Source organism: Bidens hawaiensis, unplaced genomic scaffold (genome assembly GCF_021521415.1).
Source record: "Bidens hawaiensis isolate Kalapana, Puna unplaced genomic scaffold, B.hawaiensis_p1.1 tig00017141_1, whole genome shotgun sequence".
NCBI lineage: Eukaryota > Viridiplantae > Streptophyta > Magnoliopsida > Asterales > Asteraceae > Bidens > Bidens hawaiensis.
Window position 1 is genome coordinate 388,525 of NW_027492588.1, and position 21,595 is coordinate 410,119.

Sequence of the window (21,595 nt, forward strand, 5' to 3'; positions counted from 1 at the left end):
TGAGTTCTTGATGCCCCGTTTAACTCTTTTTAAGTTTTGGGCTAGCATGCACACCTAAGCGATTTTGCTTGATGAAATGTTTTAAACTATTTTGCATAGGCTTGCTAGTATTGGTAGGCCTTGGAATGTTATAGAATGTGTGTATGTATATATATATATATTTTAGAATGGCCAATTTTTGGCGAATGTTGTAGTCGTCTCGATTACTGAATGTTGCGTATGCCTACTTTGTGTTTGCATGCGCTGAATGTTACGTGTTTGGGTTGTATGTTCTCTCGGCCCTGAATGTTATATATATATATATATTTATATATATAGGAATGTATGTATAGAGATGTTCATACGTAAGGATGATTATTTATTGAATGTGATGACCTAATTGATGTAATTCCGTTGACAGTTTTAAAATCGTTGGAATGATTATTAAGACTTTTGTTACTTATTTAAAACTTGAACTCACTCAGCTTAAGCTGACTTTGTGTGCATGTTAGTGTGAGTTCAGGTTAAGAAGAGGATGCCTTATCACTTGGACGTGCACGAAGCTACTTGGACAGTGAAGGGCATACGGGATTTGAAGATTTTATTATTAAACATTTATTTTTAATTTTTTTTATTAAAGATAATTATGTTGGTTTTGGGCAAAATTCCTGGGTTTTGGGAACTTATTTTGTTATTTACGTTTTCCGCCGAATTATACTCTCTGATGCTTATTTTAATGAAAAGAATTGTTTTTAAGTTTAATTATTTTTACGAGCGTTTTGAATGATTACAATTGTGGGGTTCCCGAGGTTCGGGGCCTTACAAGTTGGTATCAGAGCCATGGTTCGAGGGATCCGAGAATCCCCGAATGCTTGGACTCGAATTGTAAGAAAAGAGACCAGTATGCCCGCCGCGAGTAGCTACACGCCAAGAGGTAACTTTAAATTATTTAGTCATTACTTTAAATTTAAGATTTCCAGTATGTGATTAATTGTTAAGTGTTAGATAGAATGCTAATGTGGATTAGGGGCAGGGGGTGCTTAGAACAGGCCGGTGAAGTAAACGACTAATAACACTTGATCAACGTTATTAGCAGTTTACCCTTACCTTCCATGTTTTAAATACCACTTGTGTCTAACTATGTTAGGGTTCCGTCTTTGTAGGGATAGGATTTGGCTAAGTCTCGAGTCCTGTTCGTTTCCCATCCTCTCGAACGCTTTGCGTGTAATGGTTTAGCTGAGGCGTAGCATACAGTCACTCTGGGTTCCTTGGTACTTGACCGCTTAAATTCCTCGCTCCTTCAAGAATGTATGAGCAACTGTTTAGCTAAGTAGGAGCGTGATGTTATCCTATATACCTTTCTACTTGATGAATTACCGGCATCAGTCTTATTTGATTCGGGCGCCAGTAGAAGTTTTGTGTCTACCACTTTCTGTTCCTCGTTGAATAAATCCCCCGAGCGCGTAGTCGATGTGTTTGAGGTTAAGGTCGCCGTAGGAAAATCTGTTTCCGTGTCTAGGGCTACCGTCGGTGATGTTCCTATCGTTCAGGATTTCCCGGATGTAATTCCAGGTGACTTGTCAGATGTGCCGCCGGACCGCGAGGTCGAGTTCCAGATAGATCTTGTGTCGGGCGCAAAACCCGTTGCTCGAGCCCTTATCGTCTAGCACCGAATGAGATGAAAGAACTTATGGCCCAGTTGGAAGACTTGCTCGACAAGGGCTTCATTCGACTGAGCATCTCACCGGCCGCGTTCATGGATCTTATAAACCGGGTGTGTAGGCCGATGCTCGACCGATTGGTTATTGTATTCATCGATGACATTCTGGTATATTCTAAAAGTGAATCCGATCACGCTGGTCATCTCTTGGAAGTCTTGGAAGCTCTGCGAAAGAACAAGTTGTATGCGAAGTTTTTTTAGTGTCTTTTTGGTTGCGCGAGATTCAGTTCTTGGGTCTTGTTATTAACCCGAGTGGTATTTTGGTTGATCCTGCAAAGGTGGAAGCCGTGAATGATTGGGAGTCTCCTAAGTCTCCATCTGAAATATGTAGCTTTCTGGGCTTGGCGGGGTATTAACGCCGCTTTATTCCCGACTTTTTGAAAATTGCTTCTTCGCTGACCAAGTTAACTAAGAAGCGTGTTAAGTTTGTTTGGGGTACTGAGCAGGAGGAGGCTTTTCTTGAGTTGAAGAACAGGTTAATGCATGCCCCGATTTTAGCTCTACCTGATGGCACCGATGATCTGGTGGTTTATTCTGATGCCTCTTATAAGGGGCTTGGGTATGTTTTGATGCAGCGAGGTCGAGTCATCGCTTATGCCTCACGGCAGTTGAAGCCTCATGAGGTGAATTATCCTACCCACGATTTGGAGCTGGCGGCGGTGGTGTTTGCGCTCAAGTTGTGGAGACATTATTTGTACGGTGTTCCTTGCGTTATCTATACCGATCATAAGAGCTTAAAATATTTCTTCGAGCAAAAGGAACTGAATATGCGATAGCGTCGATGGTTGGAGTGATTAAGGACTACGATCTGGAGATTATGTACCATCCGGGTAAGGCTAACGTGGTGGCCAATGCGTTAAGCCGGAAGGAGAGACCAACACCTATTCGTGTGAAATCTTATCAGCTTATTCTCAAACCCGACATTTTGAAACAAATAGCCAACATCTAGAATGAAGCACTGCAAGTGGAATGGATTATGTCAGAACGTATTTGGGGTCAGGAAAAGTTGTTGGAGGACGTCGGTGATGGGGTAAAGAATAAGGACGGGCGTTTATGGGTACCGAGGTATGGAGGATTCAGAGGTAAAATTTTAGATGAGGCGCACAAGTCGCGCTATTCCATTCATCCGGGCGCGACCAAGATGTACCAAGACCAGACAAAGAATTATTGGTGGCCTGCGATGAAGTTTGAGGTGGCTCAATATGTGAGTAAATGTTTAACGTGTCTACAAGTTAAAGCCGAGCATCAGAAACCGTTTGGGAAACTTCAGCCGTTGGAAATACCTGAGTGGAAATGGGAGCATCTTACTATGGATTTTGTGACTAAACTGCCTCGTATCCCTAGGGGTAATTATGACACCATTTGGGTAATCGTGGATAGACTGACCAAGAGCGCTCATTTCTTGCCGATTCGAGCGACCTTTAATTCTGAACAGCTGGCCGATGTGTTTATTCGTGAGATCGTTTCTAGGCACGGGGTGCCGGTATCTATTGTTTCAGATAGGGATACGCGTTTTACCTCCAGGTTTTGGAAGAAGTTTCACGAGGAGATGGGTACCAAACTCCTCATCAGTACTGCCTATCACCCGCAGACGGATGGTCAGTCCGAGAGGACCATTCAGACTCTTGAGGATATGTTGCGGGCTTGTGTTATCGATTTTGGTGGTAGTTGGGATCGTCACTTACCGTTGGTAGAGTTCTCGTATAATAACAGTTATCACGCCACGATTGGGATAACACCGTTTGAAATGTTATATGGTAGGAGGTGTAGGACTCCAGTTTGTTGGGGTTCCATTGGACAGAAACAGTTGGGTAGTTTGGAGGTAGTTGAGGTTACGACTGAGAAACTCGATAAAATTAAAGCGTTTATGAAGGCCGCTCAGGATCGTCAAAAGTCCTATGCGGACAAAAGGCAAAGGCCTATTGTGTTCGAAGTTGGGGATCGGGTTATGTTAAAATTTTCTCCCTGGAGGGGCATTATTCGTTTTCGTAAAAGGGGGAAGCTCAGTATGAGGTTTATTGGTCCGTTCCGTATTTTGGCCCGAGTTGGTGAGGTAGCTTATTGGCTGGAATAGCACGAGGAGTTCGCGGGGATTCATCCTACATTTCACGTGTCCCATCTGAGGAAATTCTTAGCGGATGAAGAAGCCCATGTGCCTCTTGATCATATTGAACTCGATAGTAAGTTGAACTACGTTGAGCAACCGATTGCTATTCTTGACCGTCAGGAGAGGCGTCTGAGGAATAAGGTGGTTAGGCAGGTGAAGGTGCAGTGGAGACACCGTAGGGGTTCCGAGGCTACTTGGGAGTCCGAAGACGAGATGATGAAGCACTACCCGCAGTTGTTCCTGTCGCATCCCCGAATCCCATTGTAAGGGGGGTGGACTTGTAACGCCCGCTAATTCCGGTTTTAAGAATTAAAGCTTGTAGAGTATGTATAATTCTCGGGATTTATTCGATGTTTCTCGGGATCCTTCTCGTCACTCCGGTACGTTATAATCACTTAACTTTCTCCTCAAGTTGCAACACACTTCATACTCGAGGGACTAGGGTGTAATATATTTTATATCATAATATAAAAAAAAAACCTAACCCTAATGCTATTCAGCGCCGATCGCAGACAAGACCCCCACCCCCCTGCTCGAGTTTCTTCTGTCCAGCCAAGTTTGATCCGTAAAAACTTCAATTCAAGGTCGGTTTTATGATTCCCTAACGCGCATATTGGTCGTTAAGGTCGAGTTTTGATGATAACAGTTTGCTGACAGATTTGTATACGTTTATTGTAGGGTCTGTAACGCGATGATAAGACATTGTTTTTGATCGATTTTTGATTCCATGATGTTCTACTTTGAGTCTAGTTTCAAGAAAGGTATAATACGTAATTTTTGGATGAGATTTGAATGCTTTTTATGAATTTATAAAAATCGAGTGTCAAAGCTGATGCGGGATGACGGATTCTGGTTTGTCTTCCCGACATCATAAACTCTTTTCGACAGATCCAAATTGGTTGATTCCACTTCTGGAAGTTAGTATTTTGAGTTAGTAACCAAACCCAATTGGAATCGTTTAATTTGGTTCGGTAATGAATTTTATAAAAATAAAACCATTTTGTTGCGCACTGAAATAGTTGCACGTACCTTGCTGTGTTGGAGGAATTTTTATAATTTTTGTGTCCAATAGAAAAATATAATAAAAATATCTTTATAAACTTAAGACGTTTATTAAAGTCTGGTAAAAATTTAATAATTTATTTCAAAGGTTATCATATGTAATTAAATGCATCTTTGCATGCTAAAAAATCTACACGTTTTACTCGTTATTGATCAATAAGTTCGTTTTAGGCTTAACCGGTGGATGTTCAATTGTGTTCTTGTCGGGACTGTTTTAAATGAGTTTTTGCACCACAATCTTCCTAGGTATGTCCCGTATATCATACTTAAAGATCATGTTCATAGGTGTTCGTTAAGTTGATCAACTAGTTGTAGTTTGATTGTTATGTTCGGTTGTCTAGAATTGTAGTTTGGCGCGTTTAACGCGAGGGTTGAAGTGATTAACGACCAATTCAGCTCGGGGACACTTGGTTTGATGTACGGGCTGTTCAAAATTCATTTTTATAAGTTATGGGGCTGAATTGGTTGTCGGTTACTCCAACGGGTCGGTACAACGCGCAATTGTGTTTATTGAATAGTTGGTGCGTTGTACTTGCGGGTTACCGACCCATTTGACTCGTGTGGCGTCGTGTGGACTTGTTGGCTGTGATTTTATCATAATGGGTCCACATGGGGCTGAGATGGATGTTAACGGCCTAAACGACTCCTAAACACGCGTGTTAGTGTCACCTAGTGCTCCCGGGGGCAAATTGGGAATTCTTTATTCCCAGGAGTACCTAAGGGTCGTTTTGGTGAATGTGAGACCTCGGGGGCTGTTGTGATTAAGTTTGATGAGGTCGAGGGTTTAGGTAACTCGAACCATGTTAGAACGTCTCGTAGGATAAACGAGTCATCTTGATGTCATTAGTATTGATTGAATGTAAACCGACAGGTGTTTGAGTTTTGGGATTTCTTAGGGATTCTCTAGCTCGTGGTGAATCCGCGTCTTGTGTCAGGTGAGTTCTTGATGCCCCGTTTAACTCTTTTAAGTTTTGGGCTAGCATGCACACCTAAGTGACTTTGCTTGATGAAATGTTTTAAACTATTTTGCATAGGCTTGCTAGTATTGGTAGGCCTTGGAATATTATAGAATGTGTGTATGTATATATATATATATATTTTAGAATGGCCAATATTTGGCGAATGTTGTAGTCGTCTCGACTACTGAATGTTGCGTATGCCTACTTTGTATTTGCATGCGCTGAATGTTACGTGTTTGGGTTGTACGTTTTCTCAGCCCTCAGGGACTTATGAAGCAAAGAATGATGTCATGGCCTCATATCCGTCCCAAGCTAAAGACCTTATGCAACAATTCACTTCATGTAAAGTAGCGCACATCAAAAGAAGTGAGAATCGACCCGCGGATGCCTTGAGCAAACTGGCATCCACCAGCTTCGAACACATGGGCAGAGACGTTAGAATCGAGGTTCTGGACGCTCCGTCCGTTCCTCAACACCAAGTTCTGGTCATCCAGACCGGAGCAACGTCCTGGATGGAACCAACCAGGGCTTACTTGTCCTCCGGCATCCTCCCTGAAGATAAGGCAGAGGCTCGAAAGATCCGCCATAAGGCGTTGTGGTATTAAATGCATGATGAGGTTCTGTTCAGAATGTCATTCCTTGGCCCACTGCTCAGATGTCTAGACGCAGACGATGCCAACTACGTAGTCCGAGAAATACATGAGGGCATCTGCGGGCTACACGCAGGAGCAAGAATGGTGGTAGCAAAAATAATGAATGCAGGATATTAATGGCCGGCATGCACATGGGTGCCCTCAAAGATATCCAGAAATGCGATGCCTGTCAACGACACACACCCCGGACGTTGCGACTTCAGAACGACCTAGTTCCAGTCACTGCAGTATGGCCTTTCCAGAAATGGGCCATAGACATCATGGGCCGTTCCCCGAGGTCCCCGGACGTGTGATGTTCTTGTTAGTCACCATCGACTACTTCACAAAGTGGGTAGAGGCCAAACCTCTGGCCCATATAACGGCAACAAATGTGAAGAAATTCTTATGGGAATATATTATCTGTCGTTTTGGTCTCCCCCAGATGCCAGTCAGCGATAATGGGACTCAGTTTGCGGATAGCAGCCTCCAGGTTTGGTTATCTGAGTTGCAAATAAAGCAAGTGTTCACATCAGTTGCCCACCTGCAAGCCAATGGACAAGTCAAACGGGCCAATCGAAGCATCAAAGAAGGCTTCAAGGCCAGACTGGGAACCAAATGAACTGGGTGGGTTGAAGAATTGCCCCATGTGCTGTGGGCACACCGCACCAGTAAAAAGACGAGCAACTCAGAGACACTATTCAGCTTAACTTATAGCACGGAAGCAGTAATTCCGGCCGAAATTGGTGTCCCATCCGCGCGAATGCTTTTGATTGCAGATAATAATAAAGAGCTCCGGTTAAACCTGGATCTCTTAGAAGAAAGAAGAGAGTTGACCGCCAAACGCAAAAGTAAATACAAACGCCAACTCCAAAAATACTATGACACACGAGTCAAATTATGCAAATACAACTAAGGCGATTACGTATTCCGAAGCAACGAAGCATCAAACGCCGAATCACCAGGAAAGTTAGCACCAACCTGGGAAGGCCCCTATCAAATTGACGAAGTACTGGGAAAGGGTGCATACAAACTGAAAAGAATGGATGGCACTCCTATCCCCAGGACTTGGAACGTTACGCAACTACGGAAGTGCTATATCTAAGTTGTGTAATTTCCTTTTGGGCATGCGCACCTCTTTAATGGCCTGCGTGCCTAATGTTATGGTCTGCGTGCCAGATTTAATTTACCTTATCGTTAATATGAATATGGTTAATGCACAATTATCCTATTGTTTAAAAATTTTCTAGAATGTTAGTTCCTGTACGGATAGGCCTGCGTGCCAATACTCATCCTAATCCTATATTTTGGATACATGACGGATTTAGGTCACACACATTTATATTGTACTCATACAAGACAAAATGTAAAATCCATGCCATAAATACATTCAAAAAAGGGATTACAGGAACAAGAAAAAAAAAGTGTATATACAAAAACTATTCTTCAAGAAGAAAGTTTGGGAGCTGATGAACGCCATCCGCTGCTTCAGCAAAACCCTGGATAGCGTCCTGGATGGGAAAATACAGTTGATCAAACACGTCCATTCGCGCATCATACTTCCCATCCACATCCACTCCGTAAAGGTCAAAATCTTCAATGGAGCAGCCTTCACGAGCAAAGGCTATCCCCTCCAGGAAACCCGCCTTGCGACACGAGTCACTAGACGTGCATAGAAGATCAGCAAGGCAGTCTCCTAATTCATCTCCTCTATGAATACGGGAGATAACCTATGAAAACAATTAAAGAATCAGCAAAACGAATTCATAAGTCATGATAAAGACGGAGGAACTCATACCTTGGGAAAACCTTCCCGCATCAACCAGGCACGATCAGAGGAAGCTTCCTCAGCACCTAACTTCAAAGCGCCCTGCTCACCAATGTACTTGGTGTTTTCCTTGATCAGGTCTTCAATTAATTGTTCCTTTTCAACAGCGGCAGCGCGAAGGGTACTGATAGCTTCCTCCTGAGCTGCAAGGCGAGCTTCAACATCACTCTTGGCTTCTTCTGCCTTAGCAAGCTCAGCCTCGCGGACACGGGTTAGAGAGCGCGCGGTTTCAAGTGCAACGTTCTGTCGCCAACACGCCTCCTCCCATTCCTTAGCAGCAGTAGTTTGCCGATCCCTCTCTTACTCAAGAGCTCGTTCAGAATCTCTCAACTTCCACCTTTCGGTGTTAGCCGCAAGACGATATTTTTCCCTTTCTGCCCGGAGCTCTTCCAACAGGTTCTCCTGAGAACCCAAGTTCCGCCCCATGAAGTTCCAGTCCCGGTATATTTCTTGGGTTGTAGAAACCAGGTTGGCCAGATGATATATATACGAATTGCCAACAGATACCCGGGACCGGTTTTGTTGGTACTCACGCTCCCCAGGGGGCACGCCCTCATGAAGGAAATCAAAACACACCTCCTAGTCAGAAATTCGCGAGGAAGGAGTCAGATTCCATTCAAGGACGTGCCGAACAATACCGCTCTGCGTAATACGGCCCCCCTCCCCCCTCTCGGATTCATGAGGAGGAGGGGGAGGTACCATCACCCGCTCGGAAGGCTCCTCAGCTGCATGAGCAGGAGGCGAATGCGGCGACTCCAACCTCTGGGCACCAGAGGAAGTTGAACCCTCTTGGGACTGTCCCTTACCAGCAGAGGACTGCCCTGCCGGCTAAGGTCACTCTTAGCAGGAGGAGAGTCCAAGAGGATAACGGGGGCTACACATAAATAAATCGCCAAATAAGCAACTAAACAATAAACACAAATCCATAGGAAAGTATATGCGATACCTTTAGTACGGACCGCAACGCGGTCATAAAGGCGAACTCTCTTCGCTTTCGCAGGAAGGGGGAGGAAGATCCATTCCCTGCTTTTCCCCAACCACCTCCAACGGAGCGTGGTTGGACGATGTTTCTTTCCTCTTGCGACCAAAGGCTGTATCATAAAACATATTCAGTAACCGACGAGAGTACGCAGAAAATTATCCTTGGTCGTATCAAGGATAAATTACCTGTCGTGAACAAGCCCTCAGAGACTATAGGATCTAGACGGGTTTGTTGAGGAAACAAAAAACTATCCTTGGTCTTGTCAAGGATAGGGAGCTCCTTCTTATCACGGGCAGCAATGTGCATAACCCCAGGCACACCCACCACAAGAACAGACAACATGAGACCTTCAACTGCATAATAAACCAAAATTAGAAACCAGGATGAGCTCAGGAAGTATGACAAGTCTACTTACATCCATCCGGCTTCCGGAAATATGGCACGTCGTCTGGATAAGGCCACAGGCGACTCATCCTAGCCCTCACGAGAGCAGATTCAGGGATGGGGCGCATAGGAGTGGGGGTGTGGGTCAATTGTTGATACCACCCATGCCTTTCCGGACGATCAACGAATGGCAAGGCAAACAATGGCTGATCCACCGAATGCCAGTAGATGGGCGACGGGATCATGTCCTCCCGTATCCAACATAATTTCCTGGCCCAATAAGGGTCCAGGAGAGGTGTGTCCACAGCAATAGCCTTCTGGTCATTTGGAAGGCAAACGTAGCGGCCACCCCTACCATGCAAGCAGTAGAACAAGCCAAACTTATCAATAGTAGGCACAATGCCATGCGCCCGGCAGCAAAACTCAAAATGACGCATGCGCATCACCGCCGAAGCATGAAGCTGGGAAATATGAATCATATTCCCAGTTATCAGCTTACCCAGAAACCAGGTAACCGGAAATCGGAGATTCTCGGAGCTGAAATATTCGGTGAACACAACCATCTTACCCACCGGAGATCGGCTCGCCGTCGAACCAGGAGCCGGAAATTCCAACTCCCATTCTGGAGCTATACCGTAAGCATTGACGACGTCTTGAAAACCTTTGACGTCCCAATCAATGGTTAAAGAATCGATGGTTTGATAATCAGGTCTCGCCGATGCCATATAATCGGCCAAATATTGATTGCAACGAGCTATGGCTACTAAGTAATCAGATAAAGGAAGCTTAAAGAAGAAGAGAATTACTTCAAGAATTCCGGCAACGCTTAATTCAACTCTTCAACACAAAATTGAAGAAGATAAAGAAGAAATCGATAGATATATATATAGTGGTAGCATTTAATACGTGGAAAAGTGCAACACGACTGGCTACCAATCAGATTGTGACACGTCAGGTGGGAAAACCAAAAGTCAAAAATTTAAAATCCCTAGATGTGGCGCGAGCCAGTTGTCAGGCCCCTTTCTGCGCAGTACAGACCTATCACATCTATCAAATCTCGAATATAATCAACGAACTACTAGTTCTACAGTAATTGGACAAACTAAATGCTTTGGCTGATACGTCAGACATTATCAAAACACGAGTTACAAAAAAGAACAAGAAGAAGACTAGTCATAACTGTAAGCGGATGGATCATGGACAAAGAGCACTACAAATACAAAAGTTCAATACAAGTGAAAAATACAAGTCCATTCCATTTCATATGTACATGAAATTTACAAAACAAGAAAGAAAGTACATCGATAAATCTACACCATCATTCTATTCGTCGCGGGAGGCCTCCTTATCATCAGCCTCTGCGAGCAGCTTATTTACATGAAGGCACAGCTCACCAACAGCAGTGGGCTCGCGACGGTTCTCCTCTATTTACTTCAGGATATCAAAGGAAAGATTATCAAAGGATTCCATCTGCGCGTCAAACTCCTTTTGACAATCCTGGCCTTGAAGCTCAAATTCTGTAGGCGGACGTCCCTCATGAGCCATGGTGTACCCCTCCTGGAATCCAGCTTGGCGACCCACCCGCGACGAGCTGACCAACAAGTCATCCAAGCAATCCCTTAGCTCAGGGCCTTCCTTGATGAGCCTGATAATCTGGCCCAAGGAAAGGTCAACATAATATTCTCATAAGACAAACGTAATCAAAGTATTTACCTTGGGGATGCCAAATTTCATAAGCCAATGCCGTTCATCCGAGGCATCAGTGAAAGCCTTATCCAGCCTCACCTTCTCTTCGCTAACAGAGGTAAGGCGTGCATCCTTCTCCTGAACCTCGGACGCAAGCCTCCGAACCTCCTCATCCCGGGAGGCGATAAACTCGACCTGAGCGGCTATCCGCTCCTTCAAACGCTTATTTTCCTCCTGAACAATTAGGAGGGTAGCTTTATTCTTCTTAGCCTCCGCTTGGGCATCATCCCTCGCCACTTCAGCTTTGACCATGCGTTAAACGGCGCGCTTAAGGTCGGTTTGACCAACCACCCAACCCTTGAATACCTCACGACTAGTTGAAAACACATTAGCCAGATGGTAGCTAACTGCTTGCGCCAGACTAGCCTAAGTCTGGGAGTGTATCCTTTTACACTCGGAGGGTGGGAGGAAATGCTCAAAGAACTCTTGGCACACACGCGGATCGGTAAAGAGCGCGTCACTACCAAGGTTCCATGAGGGGCGAAAGAGGGAGTCCCCTTGATTAGAGGACTCTGCCCCTTCACCTGTTGAAACTGGTGGAGTTATAGATGTATCCTTTGGAGGCACAACCTCCGTTTCCACCACTACCTCGGGCAGAGGCATATCAACGTCCTCGGGAGGCACATCCTCCCCCTTTTGCAAAACCTCTGGAGGCGGAGAAGGTGCATGCGACGCAGCAACAGCTGTTGATTCGGAAACAAAAGTTAGAAGCTATTTACAGAACAAGTCCAGGGATATAAGCATACAGTTACCTACGGGTTGTCGTACGGTAGTCTGGCTCTTGACCCGATCCTGAAGCCGGGTCAACCTGATCTTCTTAAGGGGGGTACCCTCCCCCCAGCCTTGGTAACCTCCCCACTGGCAAGGTCACCAGTACCTTTGGCCGCTTCACCACCAGTGGGGTCAGAAGTCTGGGTCACCTCCCCACCAACGGGATCCTCGGTGCCCACAGTAGCCTCACCACCAGCGGGTTCATCGGCGTCTGAATCCTTATTCAGGCCGGATACACCGGCAATATCCGCCCTCTTCCTGCGGCGGACAATATCTTCAATAGCATGCAACACGCCAGCATGAAAACTCTCCGGAGTACTGGGCGACGAACCCTCACTAGTTGAATCCTCACTAGAGGATTCATCACTAGAATAAAGGACTATCGTCCCGTCTGGATGCATAACGCTAACCCTCACTAGTTGAATCCTCACTAGAGGATTCATCACTAGAATGTACACACCTTGAGCCACCGCGGACTCAGTGATTACCGGCTCTGTGCGGCCGCAGGTGGGAAAAAGGAAATTACCCTTGAAGTGATCAAGAATAAGCTCTTGATACATCTCCAGGGGCATCCTGAACATATCTCCCACGACAGTGGGAATAAGAACTTCAGACAACGAACAATCCCCTGTAAATAAAAAAAACAAACAAACATAAGGAAAGCATAAAAAACACTAACAGGCACAGTAGAAGAAAAACTTACGTCAGTCATCCGGGGAGAAGTATGGCTGCTCCGCAGGATATGGGCAAAGGCGGCTCATCCCCACCTGGACCAACGCTGACTCAGGGATCAGACCCATCGGAGTAGGAGTTCGCGTCGACCCTCAGTGTCGGCAGTAGGGAGGGAAAATTTGGTATTCAGCGAGCGGCGGGTCATGGCTAGCGGAATAACGTCCGCATTGACCCATAAAAATTTGTTCTTCCATTCGTGAGCACTCCTCGGAGGCTCAGTCCCGATCGCCTTCCCCTGGACGAAACTTACCAGCTGCCGCGGGTATGAATCTTGTACATCTCAAGAAAGCGATCCACCATAGGTTCCATCACAAGAGCCCTACAGCAGAACTCGAAGTGTCAGAGCCTCATTACTCCGAACGGATGCAACTGGAAAATATGAATCCCAGTAGCAACCAAGAAATCACCAAAAAAACCTGGTGATAGGCAACCGGAAATTGCTATGGTGAACGATTCACCATACAGAGCAATCTTCCAGGCCGGCGGCTGGTCAACTGTAGAACCAGGAGAGGGAAGTTCCGGCCCCTACTCCGGCGCCAACCCATAAAGGTTGACAATATCCTGGAAATCAGACGACTTCCAATTGATACATATGTTCTCTACCAACCCCCTAGATGAATCCTTCTTGCCATCCTTCTTACCACCAGCCATGACTGATCGGAGTAACAGTAAACTCAGAAGAAGATGAAGAGAAGATGGATAGGCTTAGAGAAAATTTTTTTGCAAGTAAATCGGAAAGTGAAACGGCCTCTCCTATATATACACATGCGAAGAGAGAGGGAGACAGTTCAGCCCCAACAGGCAACCAACCAAACGGTGACACGTTAGGCGGAAACTGTCAAAACAAAATGATTTTAAACATGCCGCCTAAAATCTCGTGTACCAACCTCGAGCACCACTCCTGACACGACTCAGACAGGAAACGTCACATCGCGACGCCTAAACAGTACCCCAGTTCAAAAGCAACAGGAATCCTAAGGACTAGTAGTTGCAACTCGCGACAAAAGACAAAAGTCCATAATTTATTCACTCTCAAGGACTAGTAGTTGCAACCCGCGACTCACGGAAGTAAAAATGGACTAGGGGGACTTATAGAGGGAGGCTAGCAAAGCTATCCACGGATCCCTTATCCGACCCGCGGATCGTCAAAGACATCCGCCACCCACGGATTCATCAACCAACCCGCGGATCGCTAAAAGACATCCGCGCAAGGAACAAATGGATTGGTAAAGCCATCCACAATCCAAGACACTTCGTGGAACCCCGTCATAACCCGCGGACGGTTACGCGAGCATCTGTGGAAGGAATCCACAAATAACTCAAGGGACTCATCATACGTATGATCCCCACGTGATATGGAAGAGCAGTTGTAACAAACTACTTCTAGAAGATTCCCTCAAAATCTTCTGATAGCGACATCGGCCAATGGAAAGAAGACACCTGGACACGTAATGGCCATCCCACGACGTGCACAGATAATGGCTACACCATAAACGGGTCCAGACTGTCACATCCAATAAAGGCCCGACACGTGTCCATTCAGGCAGAGAAGGAATAACTTGATAGTAACAACTCCACCAGTCACCTTCCTTCTATCTTCGGCTATAAATACGAAGATCATCTCTTCGAGGTATTTATTCACTCTCTCAAGCCTTACGCTATATACTGGTACTCGTATTAATTCTGATTAAGATACAGTACTGATTCTCACGCCGAAGGGTGGTTACAGGAAGACCCCCCACTCTGTCCTTCCCGTAACAAGACTCAACGGTGTTCTGTTTTGCAAGCGCTAGCTTGGATCTGCTCTCATAACCCTTCACAATACTCACATCTGGGGAAATACCTGATCGGACTATCCGATTCGATCAAGTGTTTCTTCAGGACTTAAACCCTCGACCTCTATGATATATTGGTATTGACTGAACAGGGCCGGCCCAAATGTATATAGAACCCAAGCTAGAACTTTGGGTCCCCAAATTTTTTAGACCTCCATTTTATAAAATATATAATTACATATTTGTATATTTAAATAACTTAAATATTAATCTGCAATTTAACCACCTGTAACATAATATTTCAAGAGTGTAGTGGTAATTGTTTCAACTTTTGGGCGTGCAATCCGGGTTCGAGTCTTAGTGGGTACTTTATAAAATTTTTCATGTTTGCTTAAAGATAACCCTGTAGGTCCAATTTGTATATTTATACTACAGTAGGCCACTGTATATTATTTTTTTTAAACTGGTAAGCCAATTAAATTGCAGAATTATTTTTATCTTGATTCTTTTATAAGTGAACGTTCATTCTATTTTGGGTTTTTGTTTCTTTCAAAAACGTCATTGATCATAAGGGAAATTTCGGGCAAATTATTTGAATTTTTATTACGTAGTTTTTACCAAATGTTTAAATTAGTTCCTTGATACTTACCATAAATTTTTTCTTTGACCCGGTTATTTTAAACCGACTTCTTTTTGAAAAAGGGCCCCCAATCTTTATTTTGCTTTAGGCCCCCAAAATGATTGGGCCGGCTCTATGGCTGAATACCCATTGGTGCTTTTCTATGCTAAATAACAAATAACAAAACAAAAAAAGATATTAATACAAATTTATTTATATATAATTTCATTTATTATTATACAATTTAATTCTTCTCTGGATCTCCTTCTCCAATTCCTCCATCCCACCCACTTCTTCAAGCTCCTACATAACAAAAGATGATTAATTTTATTTATTTATATTTAATAACAATAATAACAATAGGAAAGAGAGATAAGACACCTTAGGTCCCAAGAACAAGCCATATGGAACTCCATTGAATTTCTCTGTGTGATGCAACTGAAAATGCCCACAAATCAGTCTTAGTTAATCTTCTAGTTCCGTATTAAACGTATACTTCTATTTAGGGTCTAGTGAGTTGTTTAATAAAAAACAATTTTAAGTAAGAAAGTGTAAAAAACTACATATGTGTCTATTATTTTCTTATGGATACGACACGACTCTTATCTACTCACATATTCATTTCAGTTTCTCACTTCTACCATATCTTTAAAACACCACGTAAATGTGTTAATACGACCTTCACGCTTTTCTACTTAATCTGTTCTATAATAAAAACAAGTGAGTCTTAATACATAATAATATATATGTATTATATAAACAAATACTGATACAAAGACATTTCATAATCAAATAATATGTTGAAAACTGTTGAAAACTACGCAACCCACTTAGAGCATTCTCATCTAACCCCTCATATTATGTGAGGGTTGTTTTTATAATTTAGAGAGTGATTCAGAGTATTGTGAGTGAATAGTTTTTATATTTTAGAAAAAGTAGTGAGTTTTCTGTATATTTGAAAAGTTACTGTTCATCCCATATAATTTTTTAATATATTTTGAAAGTGGTTGTGAGTGAAAGAAACAAAAAAAGTAATAATAAAAGGTATAAAAAATATTATTTAATTTAAATGGAGAGAGAAAATAAAATAAGTTTTAGTGTAATTTTTAGTTTGAAGATAATGGATGGAATGAGAATGCTCCTATACAATGTACAAAAATTAGCTAAAGGCATTAGAATAGAAACTGAGACAATTACATAACCATTTTACGCATCATAATAAACAAAAATATTATATAATTTTAATAGTTTTTTAAACATTATCGATTATGAAATAAATTTAAAGAAATACATACGTGCACAGAGAAAAGATGAATGTTTGTATTTATTTGCTTGAAAATGTATTTTATTTAATGAAGCATACGAACGAACAGTGACCACATGTTACCTGATGAGCGGCTGCGACCCTTCGTAGGTAAGGAACATTTGCGATGGGACCCACTTGGAATCTTTTGTTAACCAAACCGTCATGGACGAACATGTACGCCATTCCAAACACCGTGATTCCTAGCCCCTGCGGTTTCACCACCACCACTCTTTATTACTTTATAATAATTTAATTTGATATTAAATTACTTTTTTCACAATCTTATGTTTTAATCAACATCATTAATTAGTCAATCGTCAGTCAATTTTTAAGTAACACCAAGACAAAACACATGTTTTTTAGAACAGTCTCGAAGAAAAAGATTGCTGCCCGACTCACTTACCGCTCCGAAACGGAGACCCGGAACTAAGCCTTTGTGGAAGAACCCATAGTACAGCAACGCAATCGCAGGAACCGCATTTATTATGGCAAACACATCGTTGAGCTCAAATGGACCTACTCGTGGTTTATGGTGTGACTGCAAGATTCAGCTAGTTAATAATAGTTTAATATAATAATAATCAAATCATGATTCACTCCCTTAATTTGGGGCAATATTTTACGGGAATTGTGTTATTTAGGCATAAATACTAATAATAGGAAATTCAACTTGACTAATTGAGTCAAAGACAAAATCAATTTGGATTTGCAGATTTTGCAATTGGGAATTGTTAATTACCTCATGCATGTGCCACAAAGAAGCATGCCAAAGAGCTTCATGAGCCCATCTTGCCCAATACTCCATCCCTACCTGTTTTATTATTATTAACCATTTAAAGTATTGTCACCATACAAGATCTGGCATAAATTATTTATTGCTAAAAAAAATAATAATAAATTTACAAGTAAGTAAACAAAGAGAGACGAGTGGGTACCGCAGCACCAACAGAGAGGGCAAATGTACCAAACATCTCCACATACGGAATCTCTCCACCCTGTAATTGTAATAACCATCAGTTTCATTTCCCCCAAATTAATAAATTTGTACATACATACCTCCATTTGCCATGAAAATCGGTAATAAACAGCCATAACAGCCATGGAGGTGATTCCAAAGGTGGACATAATAGCTGCGATAAGATAAGTAAACCGTTCCGATTTCTTCCTCGCCATTTTCTCTTCAACTCTACTGATATTACTCACCACCGGAACCGTACTAATTAGCTCCGTAGCTGAATCATCGCCACTGGGACCATGATTACTAGAGTTGTTTTGGGTTTCAACCTTCTGGTCTCCCGCAACAAAGCATAGAGTCAAGGCAGGCCTTCTCCGGAGCCGACCAAGTGGGTCAAAATTTCTGTAAGAGAGCTGAAATTGAGAGATTGAAATTGTGGAGGTGGGCCTTTGGCGACCCAGGAACGGCATGGGCCTAGAGCTGCAGGGGACGGCAATTGTGGCCGCCATTGATGTGCAGGTGGAAGGATAAGGGGGGGTGAATATGAATATGTATGTATAGGAGGAGGAAGGTGAAGGCGGTGTTTGGGAAAAAAGAAAAGAATGGGGGTGGTGAGTGTGAGTGGATGTAGACCACATGTTACCTTCTGTGTGGAGGAGGGCCCATATGATATACCACCACCAACTTGATTATTGCACTACTTGTTTTTGTATTGGTCTTTCTTATTCTACTACGTCCCCTTTGTTGTTTTAAGTAACTTTAATTAGGTTTTTTTTTTCCTTCTTTTTCTTATTCTTTTTTTGAGTTCTATTGTGTCCAAATGATTTCATGTTAGAGCATTTTTAATCCGTTCTCTAAAATTATATGAGGGGGATTTGTAAATTATATGGTATGGGTTATAAGTGGTTGTGAGTAGAGGAGAGAGAAAATTTTTATAGAAAAGTTAAATTTGAGGTTTTACTGTATAATTTTTTAATATTTTTATAAAGTAGTTGTAAGTGAAAGAGAGAGAAAATATGATGATAAAGGTATAAAAAATATTATTTAATTAAATAGAAGAGAGAAAATACAATGTTTTTTAGTGTAATTATATGATATATATATATATATATATATATAGGGAAGGGAACGGGCTGGAAATGCTCTACCTTTTTAACCACTTTGACATTTATATTTAGACAAAATAGGAAAAGACGTCCTTTATGTTTAAATGTTTTTTCAATAGATGTCCTTTAACAAAAGAAATGGCAGAAAACATATTTCATGTTTCAAATTCATTTCATGTTGCGTCCTTTGTCACTAACCCAATTATTTTTTCTTGTTAATATGGTCATGTGCAGTGTGGTCATTTTACCCTTTTAAGGACTGTTTGTAAGATTAGACTAAGCATTTGGCCTTTTGAAAAAATATTTTTATTTTTCAATAAAATAAAAAATATATAAAGTAGGTTATCTTAATCATCACCATACCCTCCCCATTATCTTCATCACCAGTCACCACCATCTAACCCATCACCATCAAAACCGGTTTTCCGACGAGGGGTCTTATAAGCCCTACATCATCCTCCAGCCGTCCATCAATTCTCCACCGCCATGTGATCATTTTTCCGGTCACCATCGTTCTCTATTTTTCCGCCATACCACCTCACCGGAAAAACGAAGTAGTCGAAATATAAAAAAGGGTTTCACGGTTAACGAAAAAGAAGATCGATGATTTTTTATACTGGCCGGATTAACACTTCTTCTTTAGTAAGCACATCAGCTGGAATGTAATGTCCTCGTTTCGTTAAATAAATAAATAAACTATTACGAGTTCATTTTAGTTGTCGTGTCGATTGATGTCATTAAATTAATTAAATAATATATAGAATATGGATAAGATTGAGAGAGGGTAATGGACTTCAGAGTGATTTGGGCCTAAAAGCATTTGGGCTTTGCCTATTTAAACCCTTAAACCCTAATTCTAATCCTTATCCTTATCCTTATCATTCCACCACCATCCTTCCAATCTTTGGCACACATGCCCATACACACACAAACCCTTGTACACAACATGCCATCCAAGGGAAAGATTCGTTTAAGTTTTCAAACAAGCCAGATCCAAGCAAACCATAAGGTACGAGTATATTATAATCATCTATGTTCATTCTCATTTCGTTTCTTTTCTAGATCCAATAATAAATGAACAACTGCGTCCGAAAGCAAAATGCAAAAAAGAACCGAGCTAGGACGACTTAAACAAACTATAATAAAATCAAATACGAAAGCTGGTCTCGGCTTAAAGCAAAACAGCCTACATATGAGAAAGGTAACAACAAGCTTGGTTAATGGAATGAAACCCGAATGTCTAACCGAACCCCTGACGGCCGCAGCTAGAAACCCAAACCAATATTTTGATATAGAGGCGCGAATCAAATCAAAAATGAACCCCAATGGATCCCCTATTCCTTGCGCCGGTAAACGCTCGCAAAACGGCTCGAGTTGCAGGCTCAATCAGACCCGTGTGAATGAAATACGAGCGAACAGAACCCGATGCGACTCGATCAATCCTTTCGCGCGAATGGATTTATGCAATCCTTTCACGCGAATGGAATGGTGTGCGAATTGATTTAACCATTCGCATGGCATGCGAATTCTACCCGTGCGAATGGGTTGAATCGCGCGAGTCCTTTTTCTATGCAAATCGTGGGTGCGAGTTTTTGGTATGCGACTAAGCAACCCTGCTCGGACCTCAATCCAGCCCTTACCTCTCGTCGTGCTGATCACCGGAAACGGAGGTGGCGGCGTAGGTGTAGCCGTGGATAAGAAAGGAGGAAGAAGAAGGTTAAGAAGGTGGGGTGGGTAGGTTGGGGTTTATATACTAAGGCTAGGGGGTATAAAGGTAAAATAATAATAATAATAATAATAATAATAATAATAATAATAATAATAATAATAAATAGTAATTATAATAAAAGGATGTGATGAGAAACTAAACGAACCCGAACCCGAGACCCGACTCGTCTAGAAACCGTAACCACCTTACGTCAAACCAACGGTTTATGGGACCCGTTCAGAAATGCTTAAGTAAGTTGAGAACGTGAGCTAGCAATAAAATAATATAATGATGAATATACATGAAATAATAAAAAACCGTTAACGTATAAAACTCGTTGAGAATATATGAGTTCGCTAAAAATGGTTAACTTATAAGTGAAAAAAGAGGACTTAACCGAACTCGATTTAAATGCAAACCCGACCCATTACTAGTTATCCCCCGCTTGTTCGTAAAGACACTTGTTAAAGAATCGTTAACTAAGTACCGGTTCCAATATATTTAGTTCGGCTTGTTAACCAATAAAGTCGGTTTCTTTAACTGATAAAGTTCGGTGACTTAAAAATATATAAAATAATAAAAGATAGAAAATTAATACGTGTTATTTATTAAACAGTTAGTCCAGCTCAACTAAATAATGACATTACGATTAACTCAGAAAGGAATCGTCTACAGGTGAGTTTTAGCCCCTTTTTATGTGCTATGTTTTCGGGGCTGTGTGCATACTACGATGTGTTAGAATAATACACTTACCTTAAATGGTAAGTGTATATTAGATATATGTTTGTGTATGAATGTGAATGCTACGGATTAATTAACTAGTATGCACGTAGTTGTTATATTAGTTATGACTGAAGGAAGTAGAAAGGAAATGTAACGAAGTAGAATTGTATGGTATGTTAGAGGGCACCGGGCCCTAATAATAACCAAGGTATGTAGGGATTGGACCCTTATAATATCCAAGGTACGTAGGGACTGTACCCTTATAATATCCAAGGTATGTAGGACGCCAGATCCTTATAAATTCCAAGGTACGTAGGGACTGGACCCTATAATATCCAAGGTATGTGGGGACCGGACCCTTATAATATCCGAGGTATGTAGTCAGTAAGAAGCACGAATGTATGTATGCATGTTTGAATAATTGTAAGGCCCCATTCCCGATAACCCTACTTTGGTGTTGGATTTATTCATAAACACAGTTCTAAAATCAGAGTTAATTAAAAC

At 42.2% G+C, this 21,595-nt stretch overlaps 1 protein-coding gene across 1 annotated transcript; it reads right to left on the reverse strand.

The window, feature by feature from the left end:
* Window positions 1-15,430: 15,430 nt before the first annotated feature.
* On the reverse strand, window positions 15,431-18,024 carry LOC143553084 (beta-carotene hydroxylase 2, chloroplastic-like). The gene is made up of 7 exons (XM_077043147.1): window positions 17,656-18,024; window positions 17,535-17,594; window positions 17,339-17,410; window positions 17,003-17,137; window positions 16,681-16,806; window positions 15,675-15,731; window positions 15,431-15,596 (listed from the first exon to the last, which is right to left on the reverse strand). Exons 1-7 carry the CDS (start codon window positions 18,022-18,024, stop codon window positions 15,519-15,521), a joined length of 897 nt encoding a protein of 298 aa, XP_076899262.1. The 3' UTR covers window positions 15,431-15,518.
* Window positions 18,025-21,595: the final 3,571 nt, after the last annotated feature.